Source organism: Stomoxys calcitrans, chromosome 2, assembly GCF_963082655.1.
Source record: "Stomoxys calcitrans chromosome 2, idStoCalc2.1, whole genome shotgun sequence".
NCBI classification, from domain to species: domain Eukaryota; kingdom Metazoa; phylum Arthropoda; class Insecta; order Diptera; family Muscidae; genus Stomoxys; species Stomoxys calcitrans.
The window spans coordinates 10,221,066-10,239,358 of record NC_081553.1 but is presented as its reverse complement, the minus strand read 5'-3'; the positions used below and the strand labels follow the sequence as shown (position 1 = coordinate 10,239,358).

Sequence of the window (18,293 nt, the reverse complement as noted above, 5' to 3'; positions counted from 1 at the left end):
AATTCCTATAATGCATACATATGAGGCAAAAAAATAAAATTTTTTTGATTTGCCCATGAACACTCCACTTAGGAACAGGGACAAACTTCTCACATATATATAAGAGTGCAGTCCGATTAAGTTTTAAGCTCAATGATATGGGGCCTCCTTTTTATAACCGAGTCCGAACGGCGTGCCGCAGTGCGACACCTCTTTGGAAAGAAGTTTTACATGGCATAGAACCTCACAAATGTTGCCAGTATTAGGAGCAGACAACCACCGCTGAAATCCCTCATATGAGGGATTCTCCCAAAAAAAAACCCACTTGATAAAAAAAAACTTTTCATATTTATACCCTACACCACCACTGTGGTATAGAGTTTTATAGATTTGTGCATTTCTTTGCAACGCTAAGAAGGAGAAGAGCTAGACCAATCGATAAGTATACGGATCGGCTTAGAATCATTTCCTGATTCGATTTAGCTATGTCCGTCTGTCTGTCTGTCCATGTATTCTTGTAATCAAGGTGCAGGTCGCATGTGTTGTCCGATTTTCACAAAATATTGCATGAGTCTCTTTTTGGTCCAAGGACGAACGCTATTGATTTTGAAAAAAATCGGTCTAGATTTAGATATATCTTCCACATATATCCTTCATCCGATGTGCCCCTTTTAAAGCTGTAGGAGACACAATTTTGGTCCGATCTTTACCAAATTTAGCATGAGATGTTTCGTGTGACGTCCTAATACAAGTGCAAAATTTCAATAAAATCGGTTCGGAACAAATGTAGGGTGGAAACAACCCCTCCCCCCCCCCCTAAAAAAAAACTTAAATTCTGGCTACGTCCCTGGCTCCCATATATATGTATCGCCCGATTTGGATTAATACGGCAATAATTCGGTCATTTCTCAACCGATTCTTTCGAAATTTTCCAACCGATTCTTTCGAAATTTTTTTTCACGAATTTCATAGAAATCGGCCCAGCTTTAGATATAGCATCTATTGGGAGTTAAATATTATGGGAGCTATATCTAAGTCTGAACCAATTTCTATAAAACTCACAAGTAATGTCAGGAATAAAGAATAAGACAATCTATCGTGCAAAATTTCGAGATAATCGGTTATATATGGGAGCTATATAAAAATCTGAACCGAATTCTATTAAATCCACCACTTATGTCGGAAGTCATAAAATCCCCAGTGCTAAATTTCGTGAGAATCGGTAGACAAATGAAGGTGTTTTACAATCGGACGAACATTAAGAGAGTTGGGGTGACCAGATTAATAAATTTGTGACTCTTACAAATATGGCTGTCCCAAAATTTCCTCTGTAGGGTAGAAAGATGACATTTTGAGGTACAATTGAAAAACATCGAAAGGGACATAAAAGGTTAAAAAAATTAAATTTTTTTTTATGGAAAAAAAAAAATTTTTTTTGTTTAAAATTAAGAAAATTCTGTTTCTGTTTTTACATGTACTAAAACATATTTAGTTAGCAAAAAAAATATAAGCACTTTGTTAATGGTTTTTTTTTGAGAATGCCTCGTATATATATGCAGCAGTTTGTCTAAGGGCTCTATTATTAGCTTTTTTGTCTTCATTACTTACGTTTCAACGTCCGTATTCACTTAATGTAGATTTGAAATAGGTTTATTGGACAATTCTATAAAGGAATTATGACACACGTTTTGCCCAAAATTTATTCGGTATTGAAATAATTCAAACATCCTAAACCTAAATCAAATCTACATAACGTTTTGTGAATACCGGTGTAATGAATAGCAAAAGCATTATTACGATATGAATAGAAAGTATTTTCCCAGTTTCTTCATACTTTTCAATAATCAATATTTTCCTCTATTTATGGCACTCTATCTTAATTTGTATGTCGTCTTCATTTTAATCGATTTCAGGTGGTTACCGGATTTTTCTTCTCAAACCGTCACCTTCACTGTTCTACATTTGGTTTTTGATTTTAATCTCTCCACCAACAGTGTCTGGTTAATTGAGTCTATGATGCCTTTATGCTAGCGTATACAAGATGATCGCGTATAGTGTTACAATAAATTATTGTGACATTTTAAACAAGTCTTTAGAAGAATAAAATACACTACCTCATAAGATGGTAATGGTGAACTATTGAAGCATAAAAACCTATGTGGATTTTTATTTTATGTCAAAAGATCGATAGGTGCAACTATTGGGTTACCCAAAAAGTAATTGTCGGTAATATAGTAGTAATATAGTCGGCGTTGACAAATTTTTTCAACGGCTTGTGACTCTGTAATTGCGTTCTTTCTTCTGTCAGTTATCAGCTGTTACTTTTAGCTTGCGTTAGAAAAAAAGTGCGCGAAATTTTGTTTACATTTGTTTGTTTGGCGTCAATTTTAATATGGGTACCACATGTATTGAAAGAAATTTATTTAACAAACCGAATCAACGCTTGTGATATGCACCTTAAACGCAATAAATTCGATCCGTTTTTAAAACGAATCATAACTGGAGATGAAAAATTAATTGTTAACAACAACGTTAGTCGAAAACGATCATGGTCCAAGCATGGTGAAACCACTTCAAAGGCTGATATCCACCAAAAGAAGGTTATGCTGTCTGTTTGGTGGGATTGGAAGAGTGTGGTATATTTTAAGCTGCTTCCAAGGAACCAAACGATTAATTCGGATGTTTACTGTCAACAATTGGACAAATTGAATACAGCCATCAAGGAGAAGCGACCAGAATTGGTCAATCGTAAAGGTGTCATATTCCACCAGGACAACGCTAGACCGCACACATCTTTGGTCACTCGCCAAAAACTGAGTGAGCTTGGCTGGGAGCTTTTGATGCATCCACCATATAGTCCTGACCTTGCACCATCAGACTACCATTTATTTCGATCTTTGCAGAAATAAATGGTAGTGCATCCCAAAATCAACTAGAAAAAAATAAACAATTTTCCAGTTTTATTTTAAGTATTAAATATTGTGTTTCCCTTACCTTTCTTTTCCATACCCTAAACTTTATGTGTTGTAGTTGGGGTATTAGCATCCTTCAAGTTAGCACAATGTGTTAGTACGTAGTTTCTCCATTGAATAGTGAAGTTACCACCAAGTCGACCAGGAACCAAATTGACCATTTCAATGTACATACTTACCCATAAGCATTGACACACTGATAGTGACCATGAAGTTTATGCACTCAACATCTCTGAAGAAGGCGAAAGCAGCCACTTATCTCAATTATTGCAGTTATTAGCTTCTCCAAATACTAGCAAGAGAAAAGGAGAAATGTCTGGTGACATTAAATAAAAGTGCATTTATATCGTAAATTATATCTCATTACACTGTAATTGCATTACAGTACACTGTTGCCTATTAAGTAGTCAAAAAAAATGTCAACACTTTCCTTTTCAACATCGTCCTGTTTATCTACATTTCTCAAATAGATAAAAAAAGAGTTTAGACTAAACAAAAAAAACGCAAACGCTTCTCCCTTGATTTTTCGGCATATCGGATGAAAAATTTATCTGGGAGCTAAATCAAAATTTTAACCGATTTTCGTGAAATTTTGCACACGTATTGGACGTTACATAAACTAACTTTTGTAAAGATCGGACAAAAATTGTGGCTTCTACAACATTAAAAGACCTTATCAGATGAAAGATATATATGAAAGCTATATTAATTTCTGGTCCAATTTGAAATTTTGCACACATATGAGGACGATAAATAAAACACCTCATGCAAAATTTTGTAAAGATCGGACCAAAATTGTGGCTCCTACAGCTTTAAAAGTCCATATCGGATGAAAGATATATATGGGAGCTATATCAAAATTTGAACCGATTTTAATGAAATTTTGCGCACATATGAGGAAATTTGCGCACATATGTAAAGATCGGACCAAAATTGTGGCTCCTACAGCTTTAAAAATCCATATCGGATGAAAGATATGTATGGGAGCTATATCAAAATTTGAACCGATTTTAATGAAATTTTGCGCACATATGAGGACGTCAAATAAAACACCTCATGCAAAATTTTGTAAAGATCGGACCAAAATTGTGGCTTCTACAGCCTTAAAACCCCATATCGGATGAAAGATATATATGGGGCCTATGTAAAAATTTTAACCGATTTTATTGAAATTTTGCACACATTTGAGGACATCAAATAAAACACCTCACGCACCTCACAATTTTGTAACGATTGGACCAAAATTGTGGCTTAAAAGTCCATATCGGATACAGCCTTAAAACTCCATATCGGATGAATGATATATATGGGATCTATGTCTAGATCTGAACCATTTTCTTCAAAATCAATAGCATTTGCCTTGGGCCAAAAAATGACATGTGCAAAATTTTGTGACAATCGGACAATAAATGCGACCGGTACCTTGATCACAAGAATACATGGACTGACGGACGGCCAAAGCTTCAGGAAGTGATTCTAAGGCGATCAGTATGCTTATCGATGGGTCTAGCTCTTCTCCTAAGGGTGACCCAGTATTATGTCTGTATCAAAAACGCAGGGTTTCTATGGCAACGTTCAAGATTTCAACTGCTTTTGAAATTATGCCATTGCACTCCTTTAGGACCATACAAGGCTCCTAGCCTTCTAGTGTGTATCTGAGAGATTTATTGTGTTGTTGAGGGCTTGCATGAAATTTGCCTATGTACCTTTATCAAGGAGGTTAAGTGGTTTTTATACCGAAGGTTAGGAAATTGCAACACAGTGCGGTCAAGGATTTTAGTGCAATTGGTCTCTCTTCCTTCTTTATTAAAATCGCGTCTACATAGTGACTCTGAATTATAAGAACTTAGCGTTGACGGCATTTTAGGTATTAAAGGGGCCTTCAACATTGGGGAAACGTTTGCTATAGAGAAAGCGTTAAGGGACACCGGCGATAAAATGCTATTTTTAGATAATAAGCATGATTTCGCATAGAAAAGTCATGGTCAATATTGTTCAAAAAGCGGCAAGGGTTAAGCTACTATGAGACACCTCAGGGTAGTATCATTTCATCGCTGCATTGGTTCTTATGGTTGATGTAATTCCGAAGAGATCGTAAGCGAATGTTCAGAATCATTCTAAGAGCTGCGAAGTCTGAGTACTAAGTCGAAGTCGGAATGCGGATCTGAGTCGAGATACGCATGCTCAACTCCAACTTCCACTCCGCCCCCGTCATTCTCCCCCTGGTCATTCTCGTCAATGGTCAATTTCTTGCCTCTATATCGAAGTTCCTTACTTGTGCCCTCAGGTGCACGGATCCTACAACCTACCTGTACAAGGTTGTGGTAAAACCGGTTATGACGTATGGTTGTCATGCTTGGCGAACAGTTATGACGAATCTAGGGACACATGTAAGGGATGTAAACAGGGCACTGGATGGATGGAGAAAAAATACGACATCAGGATAATACAACAGTTTCAGAGAACATGTTGGCATGGAATAGGTTCGGAGAACATGTTGGCTTGGCATATTCTAGATATCCGACCCATTGACATACAGATAAGGTGTGAGACAGCCACTGAGGCTATGAGACTTAAGGCAATGGAAGAATGGATAGAGGATAGGAGTAGGCCATACCATCGAGGCGACGATAGGAACCTTATATATAAGAAGAGCTTTCCGATCGGATACCTGAGATGACACTTGAGGTCGAGGGCGAGACACTGCTGCCAGAGGCACAGTTTTGGGTTCACGGAACTATAATATTGCCATCTGAGAAATCGTGTTATACAGATGGATCAAAGCTAGAGGACAAAGTTGGTGCTGGGGGACTACATTGAACACCCAAGCATTGAGACCTATTTTCGACTGTCTGACCATAAAACGATCCTGCAGACAGAGATCCGGGCGATCAAGGAATGCGTGAGGTGGTGTGGTGTTCACAAGACGACTTCGAGTGTGAAACTCTTTACAGACAGTAAACTGGCCACCAGGGCAAGGTGGCCGCTCTGGGTGCCGGACCATAGCGGAGTAAGGGGGAATGAAAAAACCGACGATTTGGCCATAGGACTGCTGTCAATAAACTTGGTTTCACCGAAGCCTTTCGGGTCGACGCAGTCCGAGGTGTAGTCGACGATCACCCATATAGATCCGGGAGGTCCGGATCGTAAGAAGTCAACGCTATTACTGAAAGGAAGTAAGAAAGAGGTCAGTAAAGCTTTCGGTATCATAACGGGGCACATAGGACTACGAGCTCACTTATGCAAAATTGGTGCGGCAAATGATAGCATATGTTGTTGGCCAACTACTCCTTCCTATAAATTAATTTATCTTGGTTAATAGGGTTGCCGTGAGGTTAATGATTGGTTGCTTTATAAAGCGACGTAGATAGCAGATCGAACTACATGCAGATGAACTTTCAGTTAGGAACAAACATTTGCGGACCGATGACTACTTTTTGAGTTACCGACTTTGGCGGAATGACTGATAGATCGGATTTGGTTTACAGACATTAATATATTTAAATATGGATTTAAAGGTTGGTGCTATGCTCGCTTTTTGCGAAATTTTTTCGCTGTTACGGACTTTTTCGCACTTAATATTAATGCCTCTTTACGAATGCAAGGTGGTTGCAACATTTTCCAGGCGAAGGTATTTGCGATATCAAGGCTGTATAGATTGTGTAATCCAGTGGTACAGATTGAAAGCCCTGACACGGGAGTATGGGATATCATATCTTGGGTTCCTGGACATAAGGATATTGAGAAAGACACAAGTAAATAGTAACAATTTACCAATCATGTTCGCGGCGCCAAATCTTCCAACATACTGGAAATCTGCGCACTCTTAATTGATATGCAAAGTCAACCCCGCATAGAGTCAAACAGGAAGGTTTTTGCTGTTGTTGCTGCAGCAGTATGTCATGTTTTAATCCTTAATTCGTTGGCTATGTACTGCTATATAAACAGATGCAGGAATTCTGCGACTAGGATTGGCTGGGAAAATGAACAGTTGACGTGTGTCGTGTCGCCCCAAGATACACGAGGGACACACATGCAGGACCATGTGACTTGAAGACCTTGTTCCTACTTTGAACTCTGTCGCAAATACCAGAAGCATATGATCCAGTCTTCATGTGTTTTACAATACCTAAGGATATCTTAGGATCATTAAATATGGTACCATCTGCCATTAATTGGACGGCTATTTTCCAAGCAGTCACAATTTTATTTCAGAAGAAGGAAACCTTGCACCGCAACTTAGCGACGTTTTCACTCTACTACGATCTGGCGGATAAAGGATTGCGATGAAGGATACTAGTATTACTATAAAACTCAATTAGCCACAATTTCTGAGTATAAGGTAATAAAATTTCCATGGAGGATACTAGGATTGCGATAGAGGATACTTGTATTACTATAAAACTCAATTAGCTTTACAATTTCTGAGTTTAAGGTAATAAAATTTCCACAAGATACTGAAATGAGAAAAATTCCCACAACACAATTGGCCTTAACAATGAAATAATAATAAAAGCAATTATAGAACTAGAATAAAAATCTCAATAAAAAATATTGCGATAGTATATTTATTAACTTCTTATAACACTAATGCAACCGAAACAAAATGAATAAACAACACACTCTAAAATTCATGGGAAAATCCGATTTATGATCGACAGCAACAATGGAGGGCAATTAAATCACGGGCAATAAAATATAGCACAGCTTGCCTCACATGGACGCGTGTGTGGATAAATGGTGAACTTGAAAAAGTGACCGCCAAACAGATGAAACATGTGAACACCACCAAGATAAACTCTAAAGTCACTCGCTCTCTCACACCAGTATGGACAATCTTTTTTCGGCTTGTTTAGAGGCCGAAAACTGGAACTGGGTCAGCAACGCACAACATAGTTTTTGCACCAAGTTTTCCTGTTGTTGTTGGAAACTGCTGCCGCAAACTGACTGCAATCTTGGATTCCCAATAGCAACTGAAGTCTGTTGCAGAGTCCATGAAGAGATGGTTTTCCGTGTGCCACCAGCTGCATTTCATTCAACATCATAGAGAAGATGATAAGCAAGGAAAACCTGTTGAAGAAAACTCCAATGCAATGGCATTGGCTTAGCTTTAAACAATAAAAAGGCAATACCCATATGAATGAACATTAATTACTGTTCCTGCTATTACACAGATGATACAGACACCGAAGCGTACCCTTCTCCACGATGGAAATTTGGTATTTTAGGAAATTAAAAAAAAAAAAAACTCTTTAATGTTACATCAACGCTCAAATCGGTTAATAAGAAACGTGGAGGAATAATTTTTTTTCAAATTGGGCTGAAATGTATGACCCCAATACCTACACAAAAATAAGTCATACATAGGGCCACATAGACATATAGCCCACATATAGCTACTTGCTTTATTTTCTTATTAACTTTCGAACTATAATTTAGAATTTTAAAAGACCTTTATCATCGGTCCATCACTGAATTATTTTTATTATGATATTCTACGCACGCTCACGAGATTTACTCACGCACGACTCACCAGAAAATTACCCTCCCCCTTACCCAAATTTTCAAAAACGCCAAATCTCGGAGATGGATGGTGCGATTTAAGCGAAATTATGTATGATGTCTTATAGTAACCTAAAAACAAATTTCGGATGGGGTACCTAGGGGGCCGCCCCCAACCCCCAAAACTTACCAAATATATATAAAAACCAATCACGACAATATGGAACTCAAATTAAAGGTATTTAAGATTAGAAACATTTTTTGACAATCAATTGTCGGACTAAGTGTTTGGGGGACAACCCAACCCACAAAGCACCCATAAATCGGACATATATGCTGACCATGGCAATATGGGACTCAAATGAAAGGTATTTGCGAATAGATTACGAATCTGATATCCAAATGTGGGTCCAAGATTCTGGGAGTCCTCCCCTTCCCCAAAACACAATCCAAATAGGACTTATTTACTGACCATGGCAATATGGGGCTCAAATTAAGGGTATTTGAGTGTAGAATACGAATCCAAATGTGGAACCAAGTGTTTGGGGGGCGCCCCTCTCCCAAAATAACCCCCAATCAGGACAAAATTTCGACCATTCCAATATGGGTCTCAAAAGAATGGTCTTTGGGCGTAAAGCACGAATCTGATATCAATAATCAGGAAAAAGTAATTATGGGGCCACCCCACCCCCCTTAACACAACCAAAATTAGACGTATTTGCTAACAATTGCAACATGGGGCTCAATTAAAAGGTATTTTAGAATAGAACACGAATTTGATAGATATTTTCAGAGCCAAGTCACTGATTGCCGCCCATCCCCCAAAACACCCACAAACCGATATATGATATCAACATTCGGGACCAACTATCTAGGGGACGTCCCACCCCCATAACATCCCCCTAAATAGGACGGGACCATGGCATATTTGCAGACTTTTGCAGTAAGCGATTTAAATGAAAGGCATTTGAGATTATAAAACGAATTTAATATCCAATTTTGAAGCCAATATGGGGTTCAAATAAGTGTTATTTGAGAGCAGAGCACGATCCTGAATTATTTTCAGGGCTAAGTGTTTGGGGGACTACCCCACTCCCCAAAACACACCTAAATCAGACAAATTCACCGACCAGGTCAGTGTGGTGCTAAAATGAAAGGTATTGAGAAGTAGAGCATGAAATTGATACCCACTTTCGGGACCAATTTTTAAGGGTCTACCGCTTTCCCAATACAAACAGCAATTATTTACTGACCATTGCAATATGGGGCGTAAATAAACGAATTCGCGGTTCCTTCCCCAAAACACTTCACAAAGAGTCCAGACCATGGAAAATGTGGCTCAAATGAAAGGTATTTAAGACTAGAAAACGAATTTGATAACCTACTTTGGGGCCAAGTGTTGGGTGGAAGCCTCATCCCTTGGGGTTTAATAAATGGTATGGTATATTAGAGTAGGGCTAAGTGTTTGGGAGAACACCTTACCTCCGAAAAAACCGCAAAATCAGACATACGTATTTACCGATCATCGCAATATGGCACTCAAATGAAAGGCATTTGGAAGTAGAGCACGAAATTCATACTCACTTTCTGGATAAAATACGAGAGTGAAAGAAGGCGCAGCGGAGCGGGCCCTGTCCAGCTACTTAATGTATAAAATGTGTTTGATCTTTTGATTTTTGTGCATCTGATTTGAGAGGATGCAAAAAATTTTGTCTTTCGTGTTATTTTTAAAATTTATTAAAACTTAATTTGTCTTTTATTATTATTTTTTTTTTTTTTAATTTTGGAAAATGTTACAGTCATGTTGCATTCGTAAGAGGCGTTTATATCAAGTTCAAAAAAATTGTTAATAGCGAAAAATGTCGCAAAAAGCGAACATAATAACAGCCTTTAAACCCATTGGTTAATTAATGAATATCTGTAAGCCAAATCCGACCTATCAGTCATTACGCAAAAGTCGGTGACTCAATATTTAGTCCACTTGTCGGCTATGTTTGTTCCTACCTGAAAGTTTATCTGCATGACGTTTGATCTGCTATGTATTATTCGAGTACGTCTCTCCCAAACAGGCCGAGCTGGCGTGGTCTAAATAGTTTCTTCTCTGCCGATTGCCTTATAAGGCAATCAATTATGAACCTCACAACAACGCTATAACCCCAGCTTAGATCCCTAACATGTGTCCCTAGATTCGTCATAACTGGTCGCCAAGCATGACAGCCGTACATAATAACTGGCTTTACCATTCCCGAGTACAACCAGTGTTTTGCTTAGGTCGTAGACCCCACCTGCTTCCTACGAGCTTTCGACATGAATAAAAAGCCGCCTTCATTACTCTCAGCCTTTGTTGCACTCGACCTTTTATTCAAATTCTACTACCTTTACTTCTAAAATTTGGTCAATTTCGATAACTCCAAGGTTAGAACCAGACGCTTGGGTAATATGACCCCTAGAATCCTACTCCTTTGCGTAAACAGGACCTCTGACATTTACGCAGCATTAATCCTAAGATAGCACTCCGAAACCCAAGACGCACCAGTAAGAAACTCCGGTATAGAGGCAATAAATTTAACTTCGCGGAAATGACCTGGTCCGAGTCGAGGTTGGAGTTTAACTTGCTTGTCTCGAATCAGATCCGCACTCCGACGCCGACTAAATACTCAGACTTCGCAGCGACAAGTTCGTCAACATAAGCACAACCTGACCTTTCGCTTACAATCTCTTTGGAGTTACATCAACCAAAAGAACACCATTGCTCATTTTTTTAAGCAACTATATATGTTTTAGTACATGAAAGAATAAAATAAAGGGTATGCATTTAGGTCCGTGTAATGCAGGGTTGCCACAACAAAATATTTTTCTTCCAATCTGAGGCACTGGAGAGCCCAATTTTAACTCGGCTTTCCTGAAATTTTGCAGTTGGTATTTTTCTATGACTTCTAAAAGCCATGACAAGTATGGTCCATATCGGTCAATAACTTGATGTAGCTCTTATGTATTGGGTTGCCCAAAAAGTAATTGCGGATTTTTCATATAGTCGGCATTGACAAATTTTTTCACAGCTTGTGACTCTGTAATTGCATTCTTTCTTCTGTCAGTTATCAGCTGTTACTTTTAGCTTACTTTAGAAAAAAAGTGTAAAAAAAGTATATTTGATTAAAGTTCATTCTAAGTTTTATTAAAAATGCATTTACTTTCTTTTAAAAAATCCGCAATTACTTCTTGGGCAAACCAATATATTCCGTTTGTAACACTTAGAAATATTCGTCTAAGACCCCATAAAGTATACATATTCTTGATCGTCTCGACGTTCTGACTCGATCTAGCCGTCTGTCGAAATCACGATAGCGGTCGAACGCGTAAAGCTAACCACTTAAAATTTTGCACAGATACTTAATATCGATGTAGGTTTGCAAATGGGTCATATGGGTTCAGATTTAGATATAGCTCGCATTTAAATCGATATCGCGATTTGACTTCTTGATCCCTTACAAGCCGTAATTTTTGTCCGATTTGGCTGAAATTTTGCATCTGGTGATCCGTTATGATTTCCAACAACTGTGCTAAGTGCGGTCCGAATCGCTGATCTCGATGAGTTGGTGAACGAATCAAATGACAAAACATCAGTGGTTTTGTCAGTTAATTTGCATACAAAGTCATGTCAAAATGTTATTGTCTTTTGCATTAATAGGGCTTAAATGACCACGATAATGTATTTGGGGGGAGAAGAGATGCATCTCACATTTCGGTGTCAAACAACGATTCTGCTCTCAATCAACTTTTATGTCAATGTCATATTGCTATGATCCGTTTTTTGCCCCTTTTGGGGAATTTTGGAACTAGTGGAGCCCCTGACATTTATGATTATTTTTATTTCATGGAAGATTATCAATATTAAATATTTCCAGAAATTTGTAACATGAATTCCTCTTGCACTTGTTAATCAACTAAGTCTGCCAACCTTTGATTGTAGCGCCATTGTAGTATTGAACCCAATGCGCAGAAGATAGAAAAGAACACAAGAAAGTCACTGCCATACAAACTAGACCTGGAGGCCTTGCAGTAGCAAGAAAAGAAAGTTATTACAAACGAAATCAGAGGAGAGAAAAATTGTTGCATCTTAGACGTCTTAGTTTAGTAACGGCCTAGACGTCAGTTTAGTAGCTACACGCGCACAAAACACTTCCTCCATTTGCCATCATTCGAATAAGGACTTTCGATTGGTTGTCCAAAGAAAACTGTTTACCAGCTCCATAGGAATACTGACTAGCCAACCTACCTACCTACCAACCTACCAACGATCGTCGTTGTCGTTGTTGTTATTGTTATTTTTGTCATCATGCCAGGAACGTGTGTGGTGCTTGTTTTTCTCATATCATGCCTTCTTATCGTGCCCTCAAACCAATTTCTATTCGAAGAAAACACACAGCCAGAACCACAACCCTCCACGCCAAATGAAAGTGATCCAGCAAATGAAAGCGGAAGTTATAACAGCAGCGCCACCAACGGCCATTCCCGAAAGACGTTAAATTCAAATTCGCCCATGAGTGTTGCTCAATTTCGAACTTCTGTGCCAATGCGCATCTACGAATGCCTTAGAGATTACAGTACCATGCGTTGTACGAAATTATTTGTTTTGCAAAAATTGGAGCGCAAAAATTGGGTCAACACAGGAAATTTAACCAAAGATTTCCTCAATCAATTCTTTGGCGAGGAAGAGCGTATGGGAAGCCTGGTAACGGAGCGCTTGCGCAAATTATCAGATAAGGATATAAATAAGAAGCTGGTAGTGAGCTTGCAACGATTTTTCAAAGATCGCGATATTCGTTTGCAATTCTTACCCGGGTTGATGGTGAAAATCATACCCAATAAGGAAAACAAATTGAAATTTTCCCTAAAAAAGAGTAAGTCTTGGTTATGGCAAAATCTTCACCATTTCTAGTGTTTATGTATTCACAGAGAGCAAATATCAGCATCACAATGAAGCGCGAAGTCAAGATTCATCCATGCTTACGAGTATTCACAAAGACAAAGGTTTGCTTGACAATAGCGGGGAGAGCCATGTGATCAACAGTTTGGAGGACGATGACATCGATGGCAAGTCCAAGATCAAGGGATCTAAACATAAGAAAATAAAAAAGGATAAAATCTCGTACAAATCGACCATATTACAAATGGCTGTTCCGGTGATGGTAAAAATTTGACATGCAGTATCCTTGTTTCGAGAAATAATTGCTGAAATTTTAATTTTGTTTTCTTTTGTCCTTCTGCAGATGATGCCGGCCATTCTAATGGGCACATTCCTGCCCTTTATTTTACCTGTCCTGAAAATGGCCACTCTCACCACAATGATTATGAATAACACAGCTTTTATGGCAGCCCTAATTTATGCAGCTCGCACTCATGTCAATGCCCAGCAGGAGCAACCCATCAACTATAGCTATGGAGGGCATCCAATTGGTTATCATTAATATTGCTGAATGAATCTTATATTTGAATTGAGAGAAAATAAAATTTAAAAATAACTACAAATTTTGATTTTTTAAAATTTTTTTTTAATACAAAATGTCTTAACTTGAGGAAAGTTTTACTACATATTATTATTAATTCTATTAACTTTAGTTCAGGGTTTTGGATCTAAAAGTGCCATGAATATAGCAAGGAGGCTTTATCATGCATTTTTAGAGATGGGTTTCTACCGGGTAAATACCCAACGCTTAGGTATTTATTGGGTAAATAGCCAATAAATACCTTTTTGGGTATTTGGTGGTTTTGTATTCTTTGTATATAAACCTGACCTTCTGATCCCAAAAAGTCACAAAAATGTTTAGAGGGGTACCGGAACTCGCTGTGACAAATTTCATCAAAATAGGATGAAAAATGCTCCTTTTATAGGCTCATTAGAAAATATGGGGAGATCGTTATATATATGGCAGCTATATCCAAGTATGGTCCGATCTGTACCACATTTGACAGGAATAGGAAGGGGTATACCAGAACACACTGTGCCAAATTTCATCGAATTCAGGTAATAAATGGATCTTTTATGGCCTCAATGCTCTACATCGGGAGATCGGGTGGTCGGTCTATAGGGCAGATATATCCAAATGTAGTCCGATCTGAACCGCACTTCACAGAAATGAATAGGGGTCTACCAGAACTCACTGTGCCAAATTTCATCGAAATCGGATGAAAAATGATTATTGCCTCAAGAATTTAAGTCTGGAGATCGGCCTATACAGCGGCTATATATAACAAAAATCCGATTTTATGAGATCAAAAGGTCAGGTTTATATACAAAGAATACGAAATCATCAAACATTTTTTGAAAAAAAAATTTTATATCCAAGATATCTGCAAAATTATTAATACCCAGCTTTTGGGTATAAATGGGTATTTACCCAATTTACCGGGTAAATATCTTTTGGGTATTTACCCATCGCCCATCTCTAAATATTTTGTTTAGAAAGGACGCTACACGGTATCTTAAATTTTTCGACATTTTGGGAATGGATGAAGCAATTTAAATAAATTGTCTTTGAACGCTTAGCCACGAGATTCATGACTGGGGCTATGGTTATTACTGCGACAAGGTCCCTAGAGGTTATAATGGAAATCCAGCCGATCGAATTGTTTGTAAGGCAGTCAGCAGAGAGGACATACCCATATACTGGACGGCACATTGAAAGACCTGAAGATGGACTTACAAGTAGGAACAGAAATAGTAGACTGCCGACTATAGATTAGGATACCGACTCTGACTGAATGACTAAAGGATCGAATAAGGTTTACCGATGTTAGTATATTTACAGATCTAATATACTTACAGATCTAAGATAAAGAACTGGAACGATGGTGGCATATATTGCGGTGAACTTGACATCAACACCTCTTTGCGAATGCGTGATGATTGCAGCATTTTCCAGGCAGAGGTCTTTACGATAACTATGGCTGCAGAGATTGACCTATCCAGAAGTATAGATCGATCTTACATAGTCAAGCAGCATTGAAGGCCTTTGTTGACACGAGTATAAGATCTAAGGTTTTGGGTCGCTGTCGAGAAGTCTTAAATTGCCTTCAGAGGAATCATAATCGGCTTTATGCAGGATTCCCGGACATAACAATATTATACGAAATGAGAAGGCAGACATACTGTAAGCCTTGCTCTTGTGTCAATATTAGATGTATACCCTACACTATCGAACATTTTCTATGGTATTAAGGAGCGTTATAAGGATTCATGGTTAAATCGCTGGAATTCAACAGCCGGATGTGAACAAACAAAGCGTCTGTGGGATGAACGCTCGAAATCAAACAAAAATGATCTGTTATCAATGGAAAAGGCACGTCTGAGTATGGTTATCGGAATTATAAAAGGACAAGAGTTAAGTAAACATATGTCTCGTATTGGCATTAGAAATGATGACATCTGTGAGTGGTGTCAAGAGATCGACGCCTCGGACAATAGCTTTTACTTTCTTTGCCAATGCCCTGCTTTATGTCAAAGTGGGAATAGGATACTGGGCTCTTTCTTCTTTCATGTACTAGAAGATTGATCGTAATTCCGTGCAGGATCAAGGCGTTTGCTTTTTCATCTGGGTGGCTCCAGAATGTATGTTAAAGGACGGTCTGCATTTTGAAGTGAATTCGTGGAAAGAGAGAAGAGAAGGAATCGCAATGAGCCTTTGGCTGGCCAACGTGGATGTCTAGAGACTAAGGTCTTGGTATCATCCTAACCTATCCTAACCTAACCTTGAACGTTATTATAAGACAAAAACAAGGATCTCTTATGCGAATTTGGGGACAAGTATCTGGGAGACAGAGCCACGCCCAAAAAAAAAAAAAGAATATATAGATCTATGAGGAAAATGTGGAGTCTCAAATCAATGTTATTTGCGAGTGAAGTTTTAATCTGATATAGAAATATTTGGTTCATGCATTCAAGTGGCATATTTATACCCTACACCATAGGGTAGGGTATTATAGGGTATGTTAACTTAGAGCATTTGTTTCTAACACCCAGAAGAAAGAGAGATAGACCCATTGATAAGTATACCGATCGACTCAGAATCACTTTCTGATTCGATTTAGCTTTGTCCGTCTGTCCATGTTTATATATGTACAAAATAAAGGTCAATGTTCATCCGATCGTCTTTAAATCTGGCACATACATTTTTTTTGCGCAGAGACAAAGCTTATTGAAATTGGGAAAAATCGGTGCAGATTCGGATATAGCTTCCATAATATGTTCGTCCGATTTGGACTAATTTTACAATAATCAATCAATCTTGCCAAAATTTTGTACAACGCTTTCCTCGACATCTGCCACAATATCTAAGAAGTTTTCTCAAAATTGGTTCAGATTTAGATATAGTTCCCAAATATATGTTCGAACGATTTTGAGAAATATTGCAATAAAGTGCTCGTTTGTTAACCGAATTTCTCGAAATTTGGCAGAATCGGTTCAGATTTAGATGTAGCTCTGATATATATTTCGCCCGATTTTCACTTCTAGATCCGCTGAAAGTGCATTTATTTAACAATCTGGCCAAAATTTTGCACAACGCTTTCCTCGGCGACTACCACAGTATCTAAGAAGTTTAGTCGAAATCGCTTCAGATTTAGATATAGCTCTTATATATATGTTCGTCAGATTTTGGGTAATTTGCACTGATATCATTTGTCAACCGTAGTTATTACGGTATAAACATATTTGCTCGAAATTTGTGACGGATGGTTTGATAACCCATCTGATAACATCCTCCTAGGTCCATCAAAATTGGTTCAAAATATATATATAGCTCCCATTTTATACTTATAGGGTAGGTGTAGAGTATTATACAGTCGGCACCGCCCCACTTTTGCCTTTCCTTACTGGTTTTTACTAGTTTTTTTCTATTCTATCCCACAGTGCGTTGTAATTTGCGACCACCTCACGCAAAATTTTAGCCAAATTAGATAAGAATCACGCCTTCTAAAAGCTTAAGAAGTCAAGACCCAAGACCGTTACAAACAGAATGACGAAATTAGTATACCCCCATCCTATGGTGGAGGGTATAAAAACTAAAGACATTTAAGAAAGCTCAGATTTGATATTTAGTCTTGGCATGAAACAAACCATTCCGAGAGGATTTGTAAACGGTTTGTAATTTGTTACGGTTCTTTGGAAATTTCTCTTCAGAGAGGTTTGCCATTTCATGATGGAAAGATACACTAGTCAAAATTATTGAAATTTACCACCGAAATTCGTAGTTGGTGGCCTCAACGTTAAAACGCTGCGATGAGGTTCATTTTTGGCTGAATAGCTACGTCAAAAACAAAATATGTGTTGATGGTCAAACAGCAATCCACACGTACATCATTGCATGGAACGGAGGCGTCATTGGGCCGTACTTCTTCCGTAATGATCAAGACTGGCACGTTACTGAGAATCGAATCGCTGACATCCGCCTGTCTGTTGAAATCACGCTACAGTCTTTAAAAATAGAGAGCAAAAACTTTGAACAGATTCTTTTTTGGTCCATAAGCAGGTTATGTTTGAAGATGGGCTATATCGGATTATATCTTCATATAGCCCCCATATAGACCGATCCTCCGATTTAGGGTCTTAGACCCATAAAAGCGACATTTATTATCCGATTTTGCTGAAATTTGGAAAAGAGAGTTGTGTTAGGCCAATCGACAGCCTTCCTTAATTTGGCCCAGATCGGTTCAGATTTGAATATAACTGACATATAGACCGATATCTCGATTTAAGGTTTTGGAACCATAAAAGGCGCACTTATTGTCTGATTTCGCCGAAATTTGAGACAATGAGTTGTGTTAGGCCCTTTGACAGCCCTC

At 38.2% G+C, this 18,293-nt stretch overlaps 1 protein-coding gene across 1 annotated transcript; it reads left to right on the top strand.

The window, feature by feature from the left end:
• Positions 1-12,789: 12,789 nt before the first annotated feature.
• Positions 12,790-13,921, top strand: LOC106084252 (uncharacterized). The gene is made up of 3 exons (XM_013247823.2): positions 12,790-13,354; positions 13,410-13,642; positions 13,724-13,921. Exons 1-3 carry the CDS (start codon positions 12,790-12,792, stop codon positions 13,919-13,921), a joined length of 996 nt encoding a protein of 331 aa, XP_013103277.1.
• Positions 13,922-18,293: the final 4,372 nt, after the last annotated feature.